At 40.3% G+C, this 18,008-nt stretch overlaps 1 protein-coding gene across 1 annotated transcript in view; it reads right to left on the bottom strand.

Annotated features, from left to right (window-relative positions):
* xpo5 (exportin 5) overlaps positions 1-18,008 on the bottom strand; it is a 44,044-nt gene that overhangs the window by 22,025 nt on the left and 4,011 nt on the right. The window contains exons 3-14 of the mRNA XM_084390759.1: positions 17,782-17,854; positions 17,553-17,690; positions 15,771-15,953; positions 15,607-15,633; positions 9,124-9,309; positions 3,450-3,526; positions 3,128-3,157; positions 2,932-3,025; positions 2,756-2,839; positions 2,523-2,648; positions 2,343-2,433; positions 1,424-1,552 (exon numbers count right to left, since the gene is read on the bottom strand). Of these exons, the coding sequence (XP_084246885.1) occupies positions 1,424-1,552; positions 2,343-2,433; positions 2,523-2,648; positions 2,756-2,839; positions 2,932-3,025; positions 3,128-3,157; positions 3,450-3,526; positions 9,124-9,309; positions 15,607-15,633; positions 15,771-15,953; positions 17,553-17,690; positions 17,782-17,854 (1,238 nt within the window). The remainder of the gene's footprint in view (positions 1-1,423; positions 1,553-2,342; positions 2,434-2,522; positions 2,649-2,755; positions 2,840-2,931; positions 3,026-3,127; positions 3,158-3,449; positions 3,527-9,123; positions 9,310-15,606; positions 15,634-15,770; positions 15,954-17,552; positions 17,691-17,781; positions 17,855-18,008) is intronic.

The raw sequence follows: 18,008 nt of genomic DNA, 5'->3' as shown, positions 1-18,008 counted from the left end.
GCCTCAATAGATCGGATGGTTTGACCAGTTCTGACGCTGCCCTTGTGCATCAATGAGCCATGACCCTGATGCCAGTTCACCGGCTGTCCTTTGTTGCACCAATTTTGGTAGGAACCAACCACTGAATACTGGGGAAAACCCCATAATGCATAATTCAGCAATCCTATAAGATCATCACAAATCACACTGTACGACATGGATATAATTAACTTTTGTACAACATGTATATATACTGTACGATGATGACACCTATTGAATCATAGGCTACGACAAGTTTGTATAGAATAAAATGTCATCAGTATGTGCTAGTGGTAAACAAAGGTCGCAGATATAGCAAGATGAATCACACTTTGGCAATTGCGTTTTTTATGTGCGCTGAAAGAAATAGGAGGAAGCGAAAGAGGAGAATATGGACGCAGTCATGGCTAGGAAAAAGGGCATCTTTAAACCTCTCTAACTGTACGACGTAGGACCACCGTTTAGGAGCCACGACCACAGAATATCGCCGCGATTGGTCATCTTTCGTCGGGGACAGCTCAAAATCATACAAAGTGTACCAGGGATAAGACTTGCTGTTTTGGAGATGCTCTGACCCAGACATCTAGCCATCACTGTAGAGCCTTTGTCAGAGATCTTTTTGCTTGACCATTATTTCAGCTTCCAACAAATGAAATACAAGAACTGACTGTCCACTTGCTGCCTAATACTGTATATCCCACCACTTGACAGGTGCCATTGGCACAATATAATCAATGTTATCACTTCACCAGTCCGTGATTTTAATGTTGTGGCTGATCAGTGTATGTACATAGAATAATCCCCAATTTATAAATTTGACCACATAGTGAAATTGTGTAGGACAAGGCAAGAGTGATGGGTCAAAGTAAGAGTTAAAATGTGCATAGTTTACTGGATAAAAAAAAAAAAAAGACTGACCACTCTGATAAAGCAGAAGCTTACATATTTTTGATATACTCTTTGACAATTTGTTCAAAAGGACACAGATTTTGTATATAACTTGTATGATGGTCTCACAAACCAAAAAGAAATGTGACTATTGTTTATGAAATGTTTTTTCTGCTCTACGGTGATTCTCTGGAGAATAATAAAAAAAAAAAACGTTTGGAACCTGGCATTTTGCCTAGCAGAAACTTTTTCCTGTTGTGTAATACATTTGGACAAAATATTTTGTTATAAAAGATGAAGTGCTATGCACAGGCTATATTGGCTATGACTAGATAACAAATACCAGACTTATATTAGACTCTATATTAGACTCTATTAGACTTTTTTAAGTAAAGAAAAAAAGAAAAAAAAAGAAAGAAAAAACAATCAGAAAGCAGCAGCACATTTACAAAAACAGCACAAACTTTTGGCAGATGAAAAAGTACCTACCATAAGAAAATGTAGCAACAATACTCACATGTTGTATTCCCAGTATCTATAGGTGTGTTGATCTGATACTGCGCCCACTCCCTTGCAATTTGAAAGGCCTCAAAAGGGACAATTTTACAAGCCAGACGAACTGCTTCCCCCTGATGAGCCCTGAAAGCTGTTTAAACCGAAAAAGAAAAATTAATCTTTAAAAAATGTATAATTTTGAGATTCAAACCATTTTATTTCTGCCATATCTTTATACATCACACCCTATGCACTGGTTGGTGGGGGATTTTTTTGTTATTCATTTCCCGAACTGTTATTAATTTTCCTAACCACATCAAATTCAATCACATCATATTCATCATCCGTCTACAAGTCCATGTTCTCTCCTGTCCTCTACAGTCAGTGAATGGGCAGAACCAGCTGGTACCATCAGAAGGTACAAAATCAATAACTGGAACCTTTAATCTCTCTCACTCACTCACACACACACACACACACACACACACACACACACACACACTCCCTGTGGTGAAACAAGCTACAGATTGATCTGACTGCACTGACACTATTTGATGAGAACTGAGCTGGAATATGACTTCACTGTTTACTGAAGAGCTGCTTTATAGCCGAACTGAACTAATTTAATAATTGATGATCTTTACACTGAAACTGAATCAACACTGAACTCACTTCAGCTGAACAATGACACACTTTCTTTTTAGAGTTGCTTTACAGCAGATTTGAGCAATGTTTGCATCATTTAATCATTTTCCCATTGATCACTGTAAAGCTGCTTTGAAACAATCCGTATTGTATAACGAGCCATAAAAATAAAGGTGACTTGACTTGATTCTACAACTTTTAGATCGACATATGAACTGCTGGGTTGATGATATCATCTGTGCATTTGATTGTCAAGGATTGGGAAAATTACTAGTTACTAACCAATAATAACTCACAATTAAAGCAGCAGGTGAAATCTTCATCACTATCAAAGTCCACTCTGGAGAATTCACAACCTGGACAATCATTCTTGGAGGGAAATCCAGTCTGTAAAAGGCAAACAGAGCAATTAAGTATGATTAAGTATGATAGCAATTACTCAAAACTGCTCTGTGTCTGGGATACACAGCACTTACTTTCACAAGATTGATCCTCGCTGATCTTAAATATGTTATGGTCATTTGGCAAATTATAGGATCCTTCGATAAAACTTCATGTCGGAATAAGTTTCCCCAGGTCATTTGCGTGGACGACCTCAGAAACTGTTTTGAATAATATACAAATAAATGATTAAATATGGAATGCAATATTTAGTAACAATTCTTGGTTGACCAATGAGTTTCACTGAGTAGCTGTAATGCAGTTCAACCTGGCTGGGATGAGTAGTGAAGGCAAGAAGAGCCTCCATATATTTATTCAGGTTAACAGGAACTTGTACTCCAACATCTGAACCCTGCAAGAGAAAAATTTAAATCATTTGCATTTCTCATAAGAGGAAAAAAGGATAAATGATACACAACAGTGATGCTCATGTGACCACCTCACCACTAGAGAGCAGATTTGGCTACCCAGGGCACAGAGAACCTGACACAGCCTCTTCAAAAAAGTGTATCTTCTTTCCACAACGGCACCCGATGATCTGAATTGGACGACGGACGGTTTTGGTTAAAACTAACAGGAGTGAACTCAGTTGTTCTAAATTAAGCCTGTGTTGGTTTTTAAGAGAAAAATGTAAACTCACTGGTTACACAGAGCTGCACCATCTGCCGACCTATAGTAAAATAAAATCCAAACAACATTATGCAGTCATTCGAACAGTATAATTTAGAGTCATTTAGAGTACAAGTCATTTAGAACAGGGTTCCTCAAATCTGTTCCTGCAGGGCCACTGTCCTACAGAGTTTAGTTTCAACTCTAATCAAACACACATGAACAACCTAATCAAGGTCTACTAGAAAATTGCAGGCAAGTGAGTTTGATCTAAACTCTGCAAGACAGTGGCCATCCAAGGCCAGATTTGAGAATAATTTGAGACTTAGAATAAACTTAAGACGTTTACTTACTGTGCAGCAGATAGGATGTAGTTCATGGCGACTTCATCAAAGAGTAACATAAATGGCTTTCTCTCCTCTAACTTTCCCTGTGGAAGTAAAGAATTTGCTCAATCAAAAACACTTCAACTGATCACTTAAACTCTTGACACTAAATAGCACTACAATTAACTTCACACAACATAGTGGTGCTTGTCAGGTCTTGACATTAACTTTTTTGCTCACCAACCAATGTGGCTACTGGTTTTCCAAAGTTACTTGCTACTCAGCATTTTCTCTGGCCACAACATTGACATTGATACCATGCGGAGAAACTGCCATATAGATGTTTTAATATCATCTCATAATTTGGCAGCAGGTATATTAGGCTGCTGTCACTTTAAGACCTGACACACTGACCTATTATGCCGTTACGCATGCATTTTCTATCTCAACTGTTTACGTTCACTTAAAACATAACTGATGGTGTTTGCGTGAATACTCGCCAAGACCGGCATTTTCAGATTATTTTGTGTGTATTTGACTGTTTAAGGGCAATAAGCAGCGAAAAATAACTAAAATTAGCACTGTAACGACTGAGACAAATTAGACACAAGTGTCTGTTATATTGAACAAATAATCTTTAAAAAAAACTCACAGACCACAAAACAAGGTGCTAAGGTGTCTGCACAACCCACAAAGTAACAGAACCAGGCCTCTGCTTGCCAGGGTTTTACAACTTAAAAGTATGCAGAGTCATTTTGAGTCAGGTCAAAAGGAGACACATAAAATAGACTTTCCTGTATTCATTTATAGACAAACTGAGCTGTAAATGAACGTGCATCCCAGTACATTGTGTGTATGATGCTTATTGTTATGTCTTGTATAATGTATCTTGCATTGTATTTTGTTTTATGCATGCCAGATGATAGAACTACTAATTAATGAAGCGCCATCTAGGTGGTGTCTCCTATTAAAATATTCCTCGTTTAATGACTGTTAATCTCAAGCCCTGCTGCTAGTTATTAGTAGTCCATTTTCCATCATTAGCAAGTTCTTCCAAAAACATCAGTACAGCTATATGTGCCATTTACAACCTATTTAAGTCAGCCTTCAAATGATTTTTCCAGTTAAGGCTGATTATAATTTTTTTTACCTCACATAACTAAAGTGTCCAGTTTCACTTTATTTTGATGGTCCCTTTAACACATTCTGTTCAATATAAGTAACGTTACACCTACATGTTTACTAACTCTCATTAGAGTGTTAGTAGAGTATTAGTACACTGGTAGGGTTAGGGTTAGAATAATATGCTGACATGTACTTGCAAAATTACTTAGTCAGTAGAATGGGGGAACATCACAATAAAGAGTTAGCAAATCAGTTCAAATACAATAAATAGATAAAACTCAAGTAAGAACAGAAAAAAAGCAAGTGGACTTGTTTGGTATATGGGCTTATTAGAGTCTTATTGTACGTTTTCAGGAAAGCACCATTTCACACTTTCCAATGTCATGTATGCAAGTGAAAAGTGTTAGTGTACTAGAATACAATGACAGCAAAGAGTTGCAGCATAAATACAACCCCAAATCCAGTAAAGTTGGGACATTTTGTAAAATGCAATAAAATCAAGTATCTTTGATTGTTAATTCTCTTTAACCTTCATTTAACTGACAAAAGTACAAAGAAAAGATTTACAAAAAAGTTTTCACTGATCAATTTAAGTGTCTTTTGTAAATATAAACAAATTTTGATTTTGATGTCCGCTACACACCAAAAATAGGTGGGACAGAGGCCAAATAAAAGTGAAAAGCTTAGATAATATCCAAGTTAAACTGTTTTGAAACAGTCCACAATTACCAGGTGAATTGGTCATTTGTGAGGGTATCATGATTGAGGGTATCATGATTGAGTGTAAAAGGAGCATCTCAGTCAATGCAAGTGTTGCAGACCTCGCTCTGGGGTCAACACAACAGATGATAATGTGCCTTTAGTAGATAAAGGAGAGAGAGAGACAATAGTGTGTGATCAGTCAAGCAGTCCTCTGAGATTACTGAAGACATGCACTTGTCTCACTCTCCTTTATTTATTAAAAACAAAACATTCTCATCTATTGAGTTGACGCCCAGAGTAAGATCTTCAACAGATTTGTGGGGGCTCTTCCGGGACCACCTCCACACGTCACAAGGAGACTGATCCAAGCATCTCAAAACCGTTGGGACCAGGGGGCATTGGGGCTAGAGGCTAGTGATGCTGCGTTCATGGGCGACGAGACACGAGGCGAGTGCCAGACGATCTGCGAATGGCTATCTGCATCCAGAGGTTGAGGCTGCATCCAGGGTCCAGAGGGTTGTCAGAGAGAAACATCATGGCGGATACTGCTAGGAAGCGGCTGGTGTGGGACATCAAGAAAGACTTAGTAACCTTACCTGCTGATAAACTTTATTGCATTGTCAAGGTCAACTGGCAGATACCAGTGAAAGACACATAGGAACTGGATCTGGAGGACAGTGAGGGATGTTTTGAGTACACTGACACTTTCATGTCAAGTTAGGCCTTGCTTGAGGCTATGAGCTTAAGGCTATGATCAAACAGTTATCATTACTGTTAATTAAGAAACTGTGAATTATATTAAGCAAGCATGTACTGTTGTAAATTCACATTAGTTTAAAGACATGCATCCAAAATTGAGAAAACTCACACCCACCAATACCTTATCCAATACATGATCCTGTCGAGTCAAAATCACCATTCACTGTCTCTGTGATGTTAGAAGGGCCAGAACTGACACTGGTACATAGAACGTTTTCTAATTATGAAGAACTCCATAAGAAACTTCTCCAATATATGTCTACACATGCACAACAAACTACTCTGACAACATTCACAAACTAGTGACATGGCACATATGAAAAGTGAAAAGCTTAGAGAACATGAATCAAAAGGACTCACTGACGTTGACGAGATTAACCCCTTAGGTATCAAAATTTGGTACCGAACGACAAGAGATTTTTTGATACCCGATGGTAGAGGCAATTCGGTCGGTGCCTAAAAAGTATCAAACTCGATACCTAACCCTAATAAACACTCAACAACATTGAGAAAACACCAAGTCTGACCATGACGGACTGAACAGAAGAAATGATTATGCAGAAAAGATTTCCTCGTGAAAGGAGGCAGAGGCTTCGCGCACACTTACCTATTATGTAATCGCCACGTACCAATGGTCGTACAAAGGTTTTTACCAGCCCAAGCTAACTTTTCTGGACATTTTGTTCAAAATGTCACATCAGTTTGTTCTTCAATTTAGCTTGAAGTATATCAGGGCCTTGAGGATTTGAATTAATTTTACTGCAGGTTTGAAAATTCCAGACTCTCACCCCACACCCACTCTGTTTGCCTTCCGTTTACCCTTTTCTCTTACAGAGAATGATTGAGAAGGAACCTGGAAACCTTGAGAGAACTCTCTGCTGGTCAAGCCAACTCCCTGCTGCCTGGGTGAAGTTTGCCATCTTAGCTCCACTTTCTCCAGACCATTCACAACAGAAGCACAAGAGCACCAACACTCCTTTCATCCTCACTGTTGCACAAGAAATAAACGCACCCTCTGGATTTAACAACTTATTTGTTTGCTCTCCTTTTTCCCCAAGCCCCGCACACTGGTGGAGAATGCGGGCAGCAGATCAGCGACAAAAAGCCACCCCAGAGGCAGCTTCCCTCCCAAGCATGGGAGAAATCTTCCGCCACCTTGCTGAGGTCTCTGTGCGGCAGAACAGTTGGTTGCTGGCCAAAATCAAGTGGCTGGGGAGCTTGTGCGCCTAAGAACAGAGACCACCGCCTGGATTACACCACCCGAGCCAAGAGCTTCAGCACTGCAAATTCTCTCACAAAATGAGAGACGAGGATGACGTGGAAGCACTGGACATGATCTTCACACTTTTGAGGTTGTTGCGGCTGGAGAAGAATGGGGCCGCCGTGAGTGGGCACGTCTGCTGGCCCCGCTGTTGACTGGTGAGCCTCAGCGAGTATATTATTCCCTCCCCCTCGAGGATGCCGCAGACCATGACACACTAAAGAGGGAGATCCTCGCGCCCAGGTAGGATTATCTCCGGTGTTCGCAGCTCAGAAAGTGCACGAGTGGAACTTGAACCCAGGGTCCCCGTACGTGTCAAAGCTGCCCAGCTTGCCCGACAGGTCAAATTTGGGCTACTGCCCGACCAAGCCTCTGCTTAGGAAGTGGTATAGAGAGTCCCTGTGGACCGGCTGTTAAGTGCTTTGCCTCGCCCTCATCGCCGCACCATGGAGGCAGAAGAGCTGTCAGAGGCGGTCCTTCACCAGAGATTCCGGGGGGGAGAGCTGTTCCGTCTGTCCGGAGGGTCGCGACGTGTTGTGGATGGCAAACCCAAGCCAGTGAGCCTGGCGAGTGCTTCCTGTTAGTGCCGTTCACGCATATTGGGATGGATCTCATAGGGCCGCAGCCCAAGTCAGCTCGGGGTAACATGCATATTCTAGTAATTGTTGACAATGCTACCCACTACCCGGAGGCCATCCCCCTTCATCGCCCAAGAACTCTTCCTGTTGTGTAGCCGGCTGGGGATTCCTACAGAGATCCTAACTGACCAAGGGACTCCCTTCGTCTCCCGGATAATGGCCGACCACTGCAAATTGCTAAAGGTGAAACATCTTCAAACCTCAGTCTACCATCCACAGACTGATGGATCAGTGGAGCGGTTTAATAGGATGTTAAAGCAGATGCTGAAGAGGATGGTCACTGGGGATGGGCGTGATTGGGACCGGATGCTGCCGTATGTGCTTTTTGAAATCAGGGAAGTACACCAGGCTTCCACTGGTTTCACCTCCTTTGAATTGCTCTTTGGACGCCAACCCAGAGGACTTCTGGCCATCGCCAAAGCAGCCTGGGAGCAACAGCCCTCTCCCTATCTCTCCGTCATTGAGCATATTCGCAACATGAGGCAGAATCGACAAAGTAATGCCTCGGGTACAGGAACATTGGCTCGAGTCCTAGTGTGCTCCGATGACCGCGTGCCTGCACAACCTCGTGAGTCTTGATCCCCGACACTGACTGCAAGTTCCTTGCCTCCTGGAAAGGTCCCTACACTGTCATGGAGCAGGTCGGACCTGTAAACTACCGTTTGCGCCAACCCGGGAGACTAAGGCCAGAGCAGATTTATCGTGTTGACCTCTTGAAGCATTGGGACGCAGCCCCCAACGCCATGGCCCTGTTAGCAGAGAAGGACGAACAAGAGGAGGAAAAGCAATCCATGAATTGCCCTGGCCCATGACTAAGAAACAGGGACATGCATTTCTGGGGTGGCAGGGTACTATCGCTGTTTTATACCGGGCTTTTCCTCTTTGGCCTCTCCCCTCACAGACCAAACAAAGAAAAGCCAGCCCGACAAGGTGCAGTGGAGTCCCACAGCAGAAGAAGCATGACCCTAACCCTATTTACAAAACACATAAATTGGTCAGTGCAAACTTTGAAAATCATTTCTCTGTACTTTTGTCAGTTAAATAAAGGTTTTAGAGAAAATTAACTCATCACTGTTTCTTGATTTTACAAAATGTCCCAACTTTTCTGTATTTGGGGGTGTAAATAAATAAATGAATAAATAAATGTGGAACATTTTATTTCAGAAAAGCAGCTGAAAAGGTAAAGTAGTATAATGTAAATGCAGCAGTCACTCACTTTCCTACTAATGGCAATTAGCAGACACTCTGCAGCTTCCAACTGAAGCTCGGGTTCGCTAAGCAACAGGCACAAGATCTCCAAAAGACGGCAGTTTTCATTGGTGATGTGGCTCAGAGCAACCCAATCAATGTAGCCAGCCAGAGTGTTGAGAGTGGCCACACCAACTCGCCAGTGAGCTTTTGTCTGGGAGTAAAAGACAAAAATCAGAGCTAATTTCATCAGACAAATATGCTACTAGATGGTGAATGTAGAGCAGATAGATTACATTAAGAAACTTTCAGAAAGCATTACAAATTAAAAAATATATTTTTAAAGAACTTAAATACAATAACTGCACAAAGCAATTATGGGGCCAAGCATGACAGTCTCAAACACATTTGATGGAAAGATGCCATAAAGGATTTACACATTAACCGAGAACAGCTTGATATATTGAAAAGCTTTTAATAGCTTTTAGCAATTACAGTCTTAAGGTCATCAGTAGAGATGCACCGATTGATCGGCTGGTGACCGGAATTGGCCGATTTTCACGTGATCGGCCATGACCGGCGACCGGCCGGTCAGTCTGACATATGCGGTACGGTCTCATATATGGGATTTTTATTTCTGTGCCCCTGAGAGTACAGTGCCACATTTAGAATGTTCAGTGACGTCGCATAAATGCCAGATTCAAACTGTGCTTTCGCGCGTTGGCTGGTGCTGAGCCAGAGTCGGACGCGTTCAGCGCTGTATATATCACAACTAAGCAGTGTTACAACCTCATAATGTTTATTTTAGGTTTCAGATATTAACACATAAGCACGCGAGTAAAACAATACATTCGAAGTTTGTAAAATACACACTGATGTCTGTGGAAGCAGCAATAACAATCTATTCAAATATAATTTGCCGACATGTGTTATTCATATCAGACAAACATAGTGGAAGTAACTATAAAGTTTACTCTATTCTTCTCAGATCACCGACCACTTTCTTGCATTTATTTCGGGTGAAACGGATGAATTCACGTGCTGTAAATCTGACTGACAGGACAACATTGCGGCGCCCATCTCATGTGTTATAGATCAAGATTATTTATAAAGGTTTTTAAACGACCAAACACACTCACTTATACGTATTTGAGAATCGGAATATCAGATAGGCTAGTTGATGACATGGTAAGCAAATTTGTGAATATTTTGAATAAAAAAGGAAAAGCTAAATAAAAGTGACACATCTGTCATACAGTATTATTGTGGCTGCTGTGTATCGCGTGACGCGTCGCCATGGAAACATTAAAGGGAACGTTCGCCTAGAAAAACCTCACTCTGGGGGTGGGGGGTGGCTTGTGTCAGTTAGAATATTTTAAACTTTAAACCGTGAAAGGGTTAAAGAAAAGATCGAAAATAAATATTTGTGTGTGCTGTAAAGTGGTTAGAAAAAAATTAAATCAGAATCGGCTAAAATCGGTATCGGCAGGTCAAACTCAATGGAAAAATCGGAAATCGGCCTAGAAAATTGTAATCGGTGCATCTCTAGTCATCAGAGCCAAATTTGGTTCATATCTGACGAACACAAGAACAATTCAAAATGGTAATATTGCAAAATCAGACAAAAGCCAAGTTCCTCCACTTGGCTTTTGTCTGTTAAATAAATTATTTCTGTAACCCAAGAATTTGAGAACACATCAATCATAAACATAATTACTGTACAATACTGTTTATTTTTTATAATTTGTTATTCTTATTTTACATCGGTTAATTTCTCAAAATGCATGAAAAGAAAATTCTTCTATCCCTAGCTCTGTAACCAACAGAATCGAAAACTTTTTAGAGCAGAACGCTACAATAGAGTAGCCTGGTAATACCAGACTCTGCTACTTCACTTTGCTTCGTAGACAGAGTCTGGAATAGCATAATAGAGAAGTGTTTTCTCTCTCGCGGGGGGGCGCTTGTCTGAAGTTTAAAATCATTGGTTACCCGTAAGCCAATCACATAACGTTTGGTTATGGCGTGTGTTATGCGCATGCTCAGCCGCATCTATCTTCCACTGTAAACGCATGTATGATGCAAAAACTAAACCATCGAGCGAAATACCGGAGTGAACATGGCTGTGAACGACTTTTGCAGATTATGTGAAGTAAATCTACGCATCCACGGTACAATCAGCGTCTACGTCACGGCTCTCAGCCCGCCCTCTGTTCGTTGATTGGCCCGGCTGTTTTCAGGCCGGTGGAAAACTGAAAGATAGGCTGCTATCTCAGACTGACTACAGGAGCGAAATGAAATTAGCGGAAGTAGGAAGTCTGACGTAGTCAGGCTAACAATAGAGGACTTCTATCTGTGAAAATAACAGGCTCCTCTCTGGCCCCTCAGCAGAGATAATCAACACCAAATTGAAGGGAATAAAAAAAGAATAAAGAAATTTTATATTATATATATATATTATATATATATATATATATATATACAGTGAGGAAAATAAGTATTTGAACACCCTGCTATTTTGCAAGTTCTCCCACTTGGAAATCATGGAGGGGTCTGAAATTGTCATCGTAGGTGCATGTCCACTGTGAGAGACATAATCTAAAAAAAATAAAAATCCAGAAATCACAATATATGATTTTTTAACTATTTATTTGTATGATACAGCCGCAAATAAGTATTTGAACACCTGTCTATCAGCTAGAATTCTGACCCTCAAAGACCTGTTAGTCTGCCTTTAAAATGTCCACCTCCACTCCATTTATTATCCTAAATTAGATGCACCTGTTTGAGGTCGTTAGCTGCATAAAGACACCTGTCCACCCCATACAATCAGTAAGAATCCAACTACTAACATGGCCAAGACCAAAGAGCTGTCCAAAGACACTAGAGACAAAATTGTACACCTCCACAAGGCTGGAAAGGGCTACGGGGAAATTGCCAAGCAGCTTGGTGAAAAAAGGTCCACTGTTGGAGCAATCATTAGAAAATGGAAGAAGCTAAACATGACTGTCAATCTCCCTTGGACTGGGGCTCCATGCAAGATCTCACCTCGTGGGGTCTCAATGATCCTAAGAAAGGTGAGAAATCAGCCCAGAACTACACGGGAGGAGCTGGTCAATGACCTGAAAAGAGCTGGGACCACCGTTTCCAAGGTTACTGTTGGTAATACACTAAGACGTCATGGTTTGAAATCATGCATGGCACGGAAGGTTCCCCTGCTTAAACCAGCACATGTCAAGGCCCGTCTTAAGTTTGCCAATGACCATTTGGATGATCCAGAGGAGTCATGGGAGAAAGTCATGTGGTCAGATGAGACCAAAATAGAACTTTTTGGTCATAATTCCACTAAACGTGTTTGGAGGAAGAAGAATGATGAGTACCATCCCAAGAACACCATCCCTACTGTGAAGCATGGGGGTGGTAGCATCATGCTTTGGGGGTGTTTTTCTGCACATGGGACAGGGCGACTGCACTGTATTAAGGAGAGGATGACCGGGGCCATGTATTGCGAGATTTTGGGGAACAACCTCCTTCCCTCAGTTAGAGCATTGAAGATGGGTCGAGGCTGGGTCTTCCAACATGACAATGACCCGAAGCACACAGCCAGGATAACCAAGGAGTGGCTCTGTAAGAAGCATATCAAGGTTCTGGCGTGGCCTAGCCAGTCTCCAGACCTAAACCCAATAGAGAATCTTTGGAGGGAGCTCAAACTCCGTGTTTCTCAGCGACAGCCCAGAAACCTGACTGATCTAGAGAAGATCTGTGTGGAGGAGTGGGCCAAAATCCCTCCTGCAGTGTGTGCAAACTTGGTGAAAAACTACAGGAAACGTTTGACCTCTGTAATTGCAAACAAAGGCTACTGTACCAAATATTAACATTGATTTTCTCAGGTGTTCAAATACTTATTTGCAGCTGTATCATACAAATAAATAGTTAAAAAATCATACATTGTGATTTCTGGATTTTTTTTTTAGATTATGTCTCTCACAGTGGACATGCACCTACGATGACAATTTCAGACCCCTCCATGATTTCTAAGTGGGAGAACTTGCAAAATAGCAGGGTGTTTAAATACTTATTTTCCTCACTGTATATATATATATATATATATATATATATATATATATATATATATATATACACACAGTAGTCAACATTTGAAGAGGATCACAAAAGTTCAAAGTTGTCCTAAGACAAGAACGGGTATTGTTCCAAATTAGGGCTAAACGATTAATCGCACTTTCCATGTAATCGCACTTAAATCGAGATGGCTTATTGCAATTTTGAAATCGCAAAGGCTGCGATTATTTTTTATGCGCAGTTTGTCATTGATGTACGGCTCTGTAAACGCTGCTCCATCTCAAAACACTGTGAGTTTGAGTCACTTATTATTCTTGAGAAGCATTTATGAACCTCATCCAAGAACAGACAACATTTAATAACATGCATTTACTCCAAACTCATTTCATAACGACAGTTGAGCTCCTCCTTCTGTGAGATGATGTGCTTCTTACACAGAATAAGGCAGTTGTGTATTTATAAGTCATGTTTAATCAAAGCGTTTCAATCTTCTGTTTATTCAGCTACAGCGATAGGGATTTCCTGGAATGATGCGCCGTGGCATATTTAGCGTGTTTGCGTGAGAGCGCCCTCTGGCGTTCAGATGGGGCAGTATTTACTACCAATCAGCTGCACTCCACTGACAAGCTGCGCATAAGATAATCGCAAATCGCGTGCGGTTTTGTTGCGATTAATCGTTCAGCCCTATTCCAAATTCATGTATAACTTTGATGAAAGGTTTTGATCCACTTCAAATGTTGACTACTGAATATATGCACAGACATTCTTTCCCCTTACACAAAAATTCTGAAAACTGAAATGGTTCAGTATTAACATTATACTTGCCTAGGTAAGGTAAATACAGGGTAGAAATGGCCTTTTATTTCTAAATTATGACAGTTTCAAAGTACAAATCAGAAAATAAATTCTTGACTCCTTTAATAATGTATTTTTTCTTTTTTTAAATCACACTAGATGATCTTAAAGGAAAAAGTGTTTTCAATGATGAACCTAATGCTGCGTTCACACCAAACGCGAATATGCGTCTAAATTCGCGCCTGCTAGTTATACGCGTGACCACTTTGTGGTCATTCGCGCGTAAAAACCAAAGTTTGAAGTTAAATTTACGCACGTCAGAGGCGAAAGGTTTTTTTTTTTATACACTAAATTGTGTTTGTTGTCTTTACATTAGATTAATAATGTTTCATATAATCTAGAATAGATATGGAATAAATAGCATTCAATACAAAATGAGTATCTCTCATATATTGAAATCGAGTTTTATGTTTTTATTTGCTTTGTTGTGCATTTTAGTCATATTACAAAATAATTTATTGAGGCCAAACATAAAATAACATTATAAACTGTCACTTCACCACGTGAAAGCAGCAAGCAGGCTCCTGATGAATTGACGCAGAAGTTCAGATTTTTCAACTCGGGCGGCAGACGCGAATTCGCGTCAAACGCGTGAATGCACAAAAAAAAGCACAATTCGCGCTTAACGCGCGTAACGCACCAGACGCTCATTTCGCGCGAATGAGGCGAATTCGTGTCTACCGCGCCGCACTAAACGCCTCATTCGCGCCGCAAGACCTCCAGACGCGCGTAAACGCGTCTTACCATTGACTTAACATTGAAATCACTCGCGCCAGACGCATATTCGCGTTTGGTGTGAACGCAGCATTACAGTTTGAATATCGGTTATAAAAATGGTTGAAATAAAGAATTTTCCAAACTCTGTGCAAACCCTGTTAGATGTAGGAGAGTTGACCAGATCTCAGATTTCCAAACAGACTACATTTGAAATTGCCTCTTGAAAACTGAAACTTAGGGTCTCTGGGTTCAAGCACTTTCATTTAAGCTTTGGTCAGTCTAAACCCTGGGTTATCTTTATCCATGTTTCACACTGTACATCTTTAGATGAACCTTTGATATTTGACCTCTAACATAACTAACCTAGGATGACCACACGTCCTCTTTTTCCCGGACATGTCCAGCCGGGATTTCGAGATCGCCCAAAATGTCTGGGATTCGGCTTTTGCTTTCTACAGTCGGCATTCATTATGTTAACATGCACACCTTTTGTTTCAATCGGACTGAATTCAGTCCGATTGGTGAATCTGAATGTAGTGTTTACATGAACGCTAAACAAGTGATCAGTTGATGTGCGTTTTAGTATTGCTAAGAAAATTCCTGTGTTTTTGTCTCGGTCGGGATCCATGAGAAGCAGAATGCATGACCAGCAAAGCTGGCACATAGGCTACGTGTCAGTGTCAAAAAATTTAATAATGTAAACATAATGAATGGCGACTGTAGAAAGCAAAAGCCGAATCCCAGACATTTTGGCCGATCTCGAAATCCCGGCCAGTCATGTCCAGGAAAAAGAGGACGTATGGTCACCCTAACTAACCCCCTCACAAAAACCTGATAAATAAAGATGAATAGCCCAACTCACCTTCAATTCCAGACCAGCAACACATTTCTAGAAAACAACATGAATAAATCCATTCAGATCATATGAACGTAACAATATTCTGTTACATGCACCAGACTAGAAAAAGCATTTAAAATCATTTAAAAATGTTTTGCACGTGATCATGAATTTTTTGAAGAACTCACCAACTTGTTGTACTCATTCACATGAAGCTGCAGAATGCCAAGCAGGAAGGAGAAGATGCTGTCCATATTCTGCGTAAGGGTTTGCTGGATATCTCGCCGTCTTTGAGTGGGTAATGTCTGAAATGTGATCACGTCCTCAGCTAACCGCAGCAGGACAAGCATTACAAGTTCTGTCTGAGCATCCTAAAGAGAATTACAATGTGATTGTTTATTCAAATAAATTATTATTTTACATGTCATTATTTTGCAAATGCTCATCAAGTAGCAGATTAACAGAATGTTCTCACACTGACTCCTGAAGATTTCTGCAGAGTTTAGTTTCAACCACGTGTGTCAAATTTGACAAATTATATCTCAAGATTTTGACAATAACAATGATTAAAGAACATTTTGTAGCCTGTCGTGTCCATCTGATTCCCAAAGCTTTTCATTTTCTTCATATTCTGTACAATAGTCTATGGGAGCTTATGGAATAAAAAAAATGTAAATGTTAATTGCAACTTTTTCTCTCAAAATTCTAACTTTTTTTCTTGCATTGCATGTTCAATAATACTGTAAGTGAATTAAGTATTATTATTAGTGTAATTTTTTTTAGATGTTATTTTAACATCAGTGTAAACCTCGGGGTTTAGGGTTTCAGGTAGGCCTACATTAAGTTTATTTAACAACAGAAAATGAATAATCAAATGTAAAAATAAGACACTGCATAGTTTTCACTGTATGAATTAAATATATACTGATTCTTATTAAAGCTAAAAAAGTTATTCAGCCGAGAGCAGTGAGTGATTTTCTCTTTGTCTTTTGTTCATGACCCAGATTAATGCAAGTTGTTGCGATATGCATATTGCGATATATATATTTGCGATATTTCGATAATTTCAATATATTGCGCAGCCGTATTACCTGGTCACCGTGATTTTGTCAAGTAAGATATCTTCCTGGATCAAGTACAGGTATTTTTAAATGTAGGCCTAGTCCTAACCTTATCCCAACCCCTAAACCTAACCATAACCCTAAAATCAGAGGGAAATGATAGTTGAATAATATTGATGTAGAAGCACCTAACCCTGGTTTTTAAGCCTAAACTTGACAAACTGTAAACTTGTCCCTCAAAACTGATTGGCTGATTGGAATGTTGTTTCAGGATCAACAAAGATGCTGATCCACGAACTCACTGTACTTGGTTAAATCACGTTCACCTAATTACCTAGAGCCTGGCGGGCCGCCATAGTCTAATCTGTGCTGCCAGATTTCCATAATGAACCGAAAATCTTTGAAAACTTCTCATAATAACAAAAAAAAGTCTCTAATGTTGTTTTGCGCCATGGCGTTGGCAAAGTCAAACAAAGTTAAATTGAAAGCGCAAAGAGACATTGTGCCCTTACCAAATCACAAACAACAGCAATTTAATTAAATAAGTATTGGCATTTTGTGCTGATTGTTTCCAAACGAAGTTTGCTCATGTGATCATCTCGTGATCCGGTGTAAACAGTGCATGAATGTTGTGAACTCCATCTCTGCATGTGTTTTCACATTTGCATAATTTTCAGATTTACTTTTGCTTCTCAATTAGCAATTTAAAAGCAAGGTGCTTTCTAGATCTTGTAGACAGTGTGGACATCCATTCTTCTTATTTTATCCGGCAATTAAATTAGCCCAATTCTGGGGTTTGGATGTGCACACCTACTTTGTTTTTGGAACTAAACTCTAACAGGAAGGCATAACTTCAGGAGCAGGATGAAGCAGACCTGTCCTACAACATCAAGCCAAAACTCTTGATACCCCCATAGCAGCCAGGGCCTCCATCTCATTCAGCATGTCGGGCCAGTGCTGCGGCCACTCTCTCTTGATCATCTCAACTACTATGCGTGAGAGCGCATCCTTAACATGACATTCCTCTTGCAGAATTGGATGTGTACCCTAAAACAGAACATTAAGCCAGATGAATAAATAAGAAATCTTCATAAAGCATGCAATAAGATAATTAAGTAGACACTTCCAAGATGCTCACATCTGACAACAGGCCCATAGTGCAGTTCTTCAGCCGGAGCTTTTCTTGTGGTGCCATGTTATTCCACTGAAACCTGTTCATAGAAGAACGTGTTCAGTTTAGTGTTCAATGTTCACATCCACCCATTTTGGGATATCGCATTAAAAAAACCTGAATGGAAAAGAATGTGCATAAAAAACTCATACGCTCAACTGAGGGGGATTTTTTTATTTATCTAATAAGACGAC

Source organism: Rutilus rutilus (genome assembly GCF_951802725.1).
Source record: "Rutilus rutilus genome assembly, chromosome: 20".
NCBI lineage: Eukaryota > Metazoa > Chordata > Actinopteri > Cypriniformes > Leuciscidae > Rutilus > Rutilus rutilus.
Note: the sequence above shows the minus strand (reverse complement) of the source record. Positions and strands in the feature narration are given on the sequence as shown.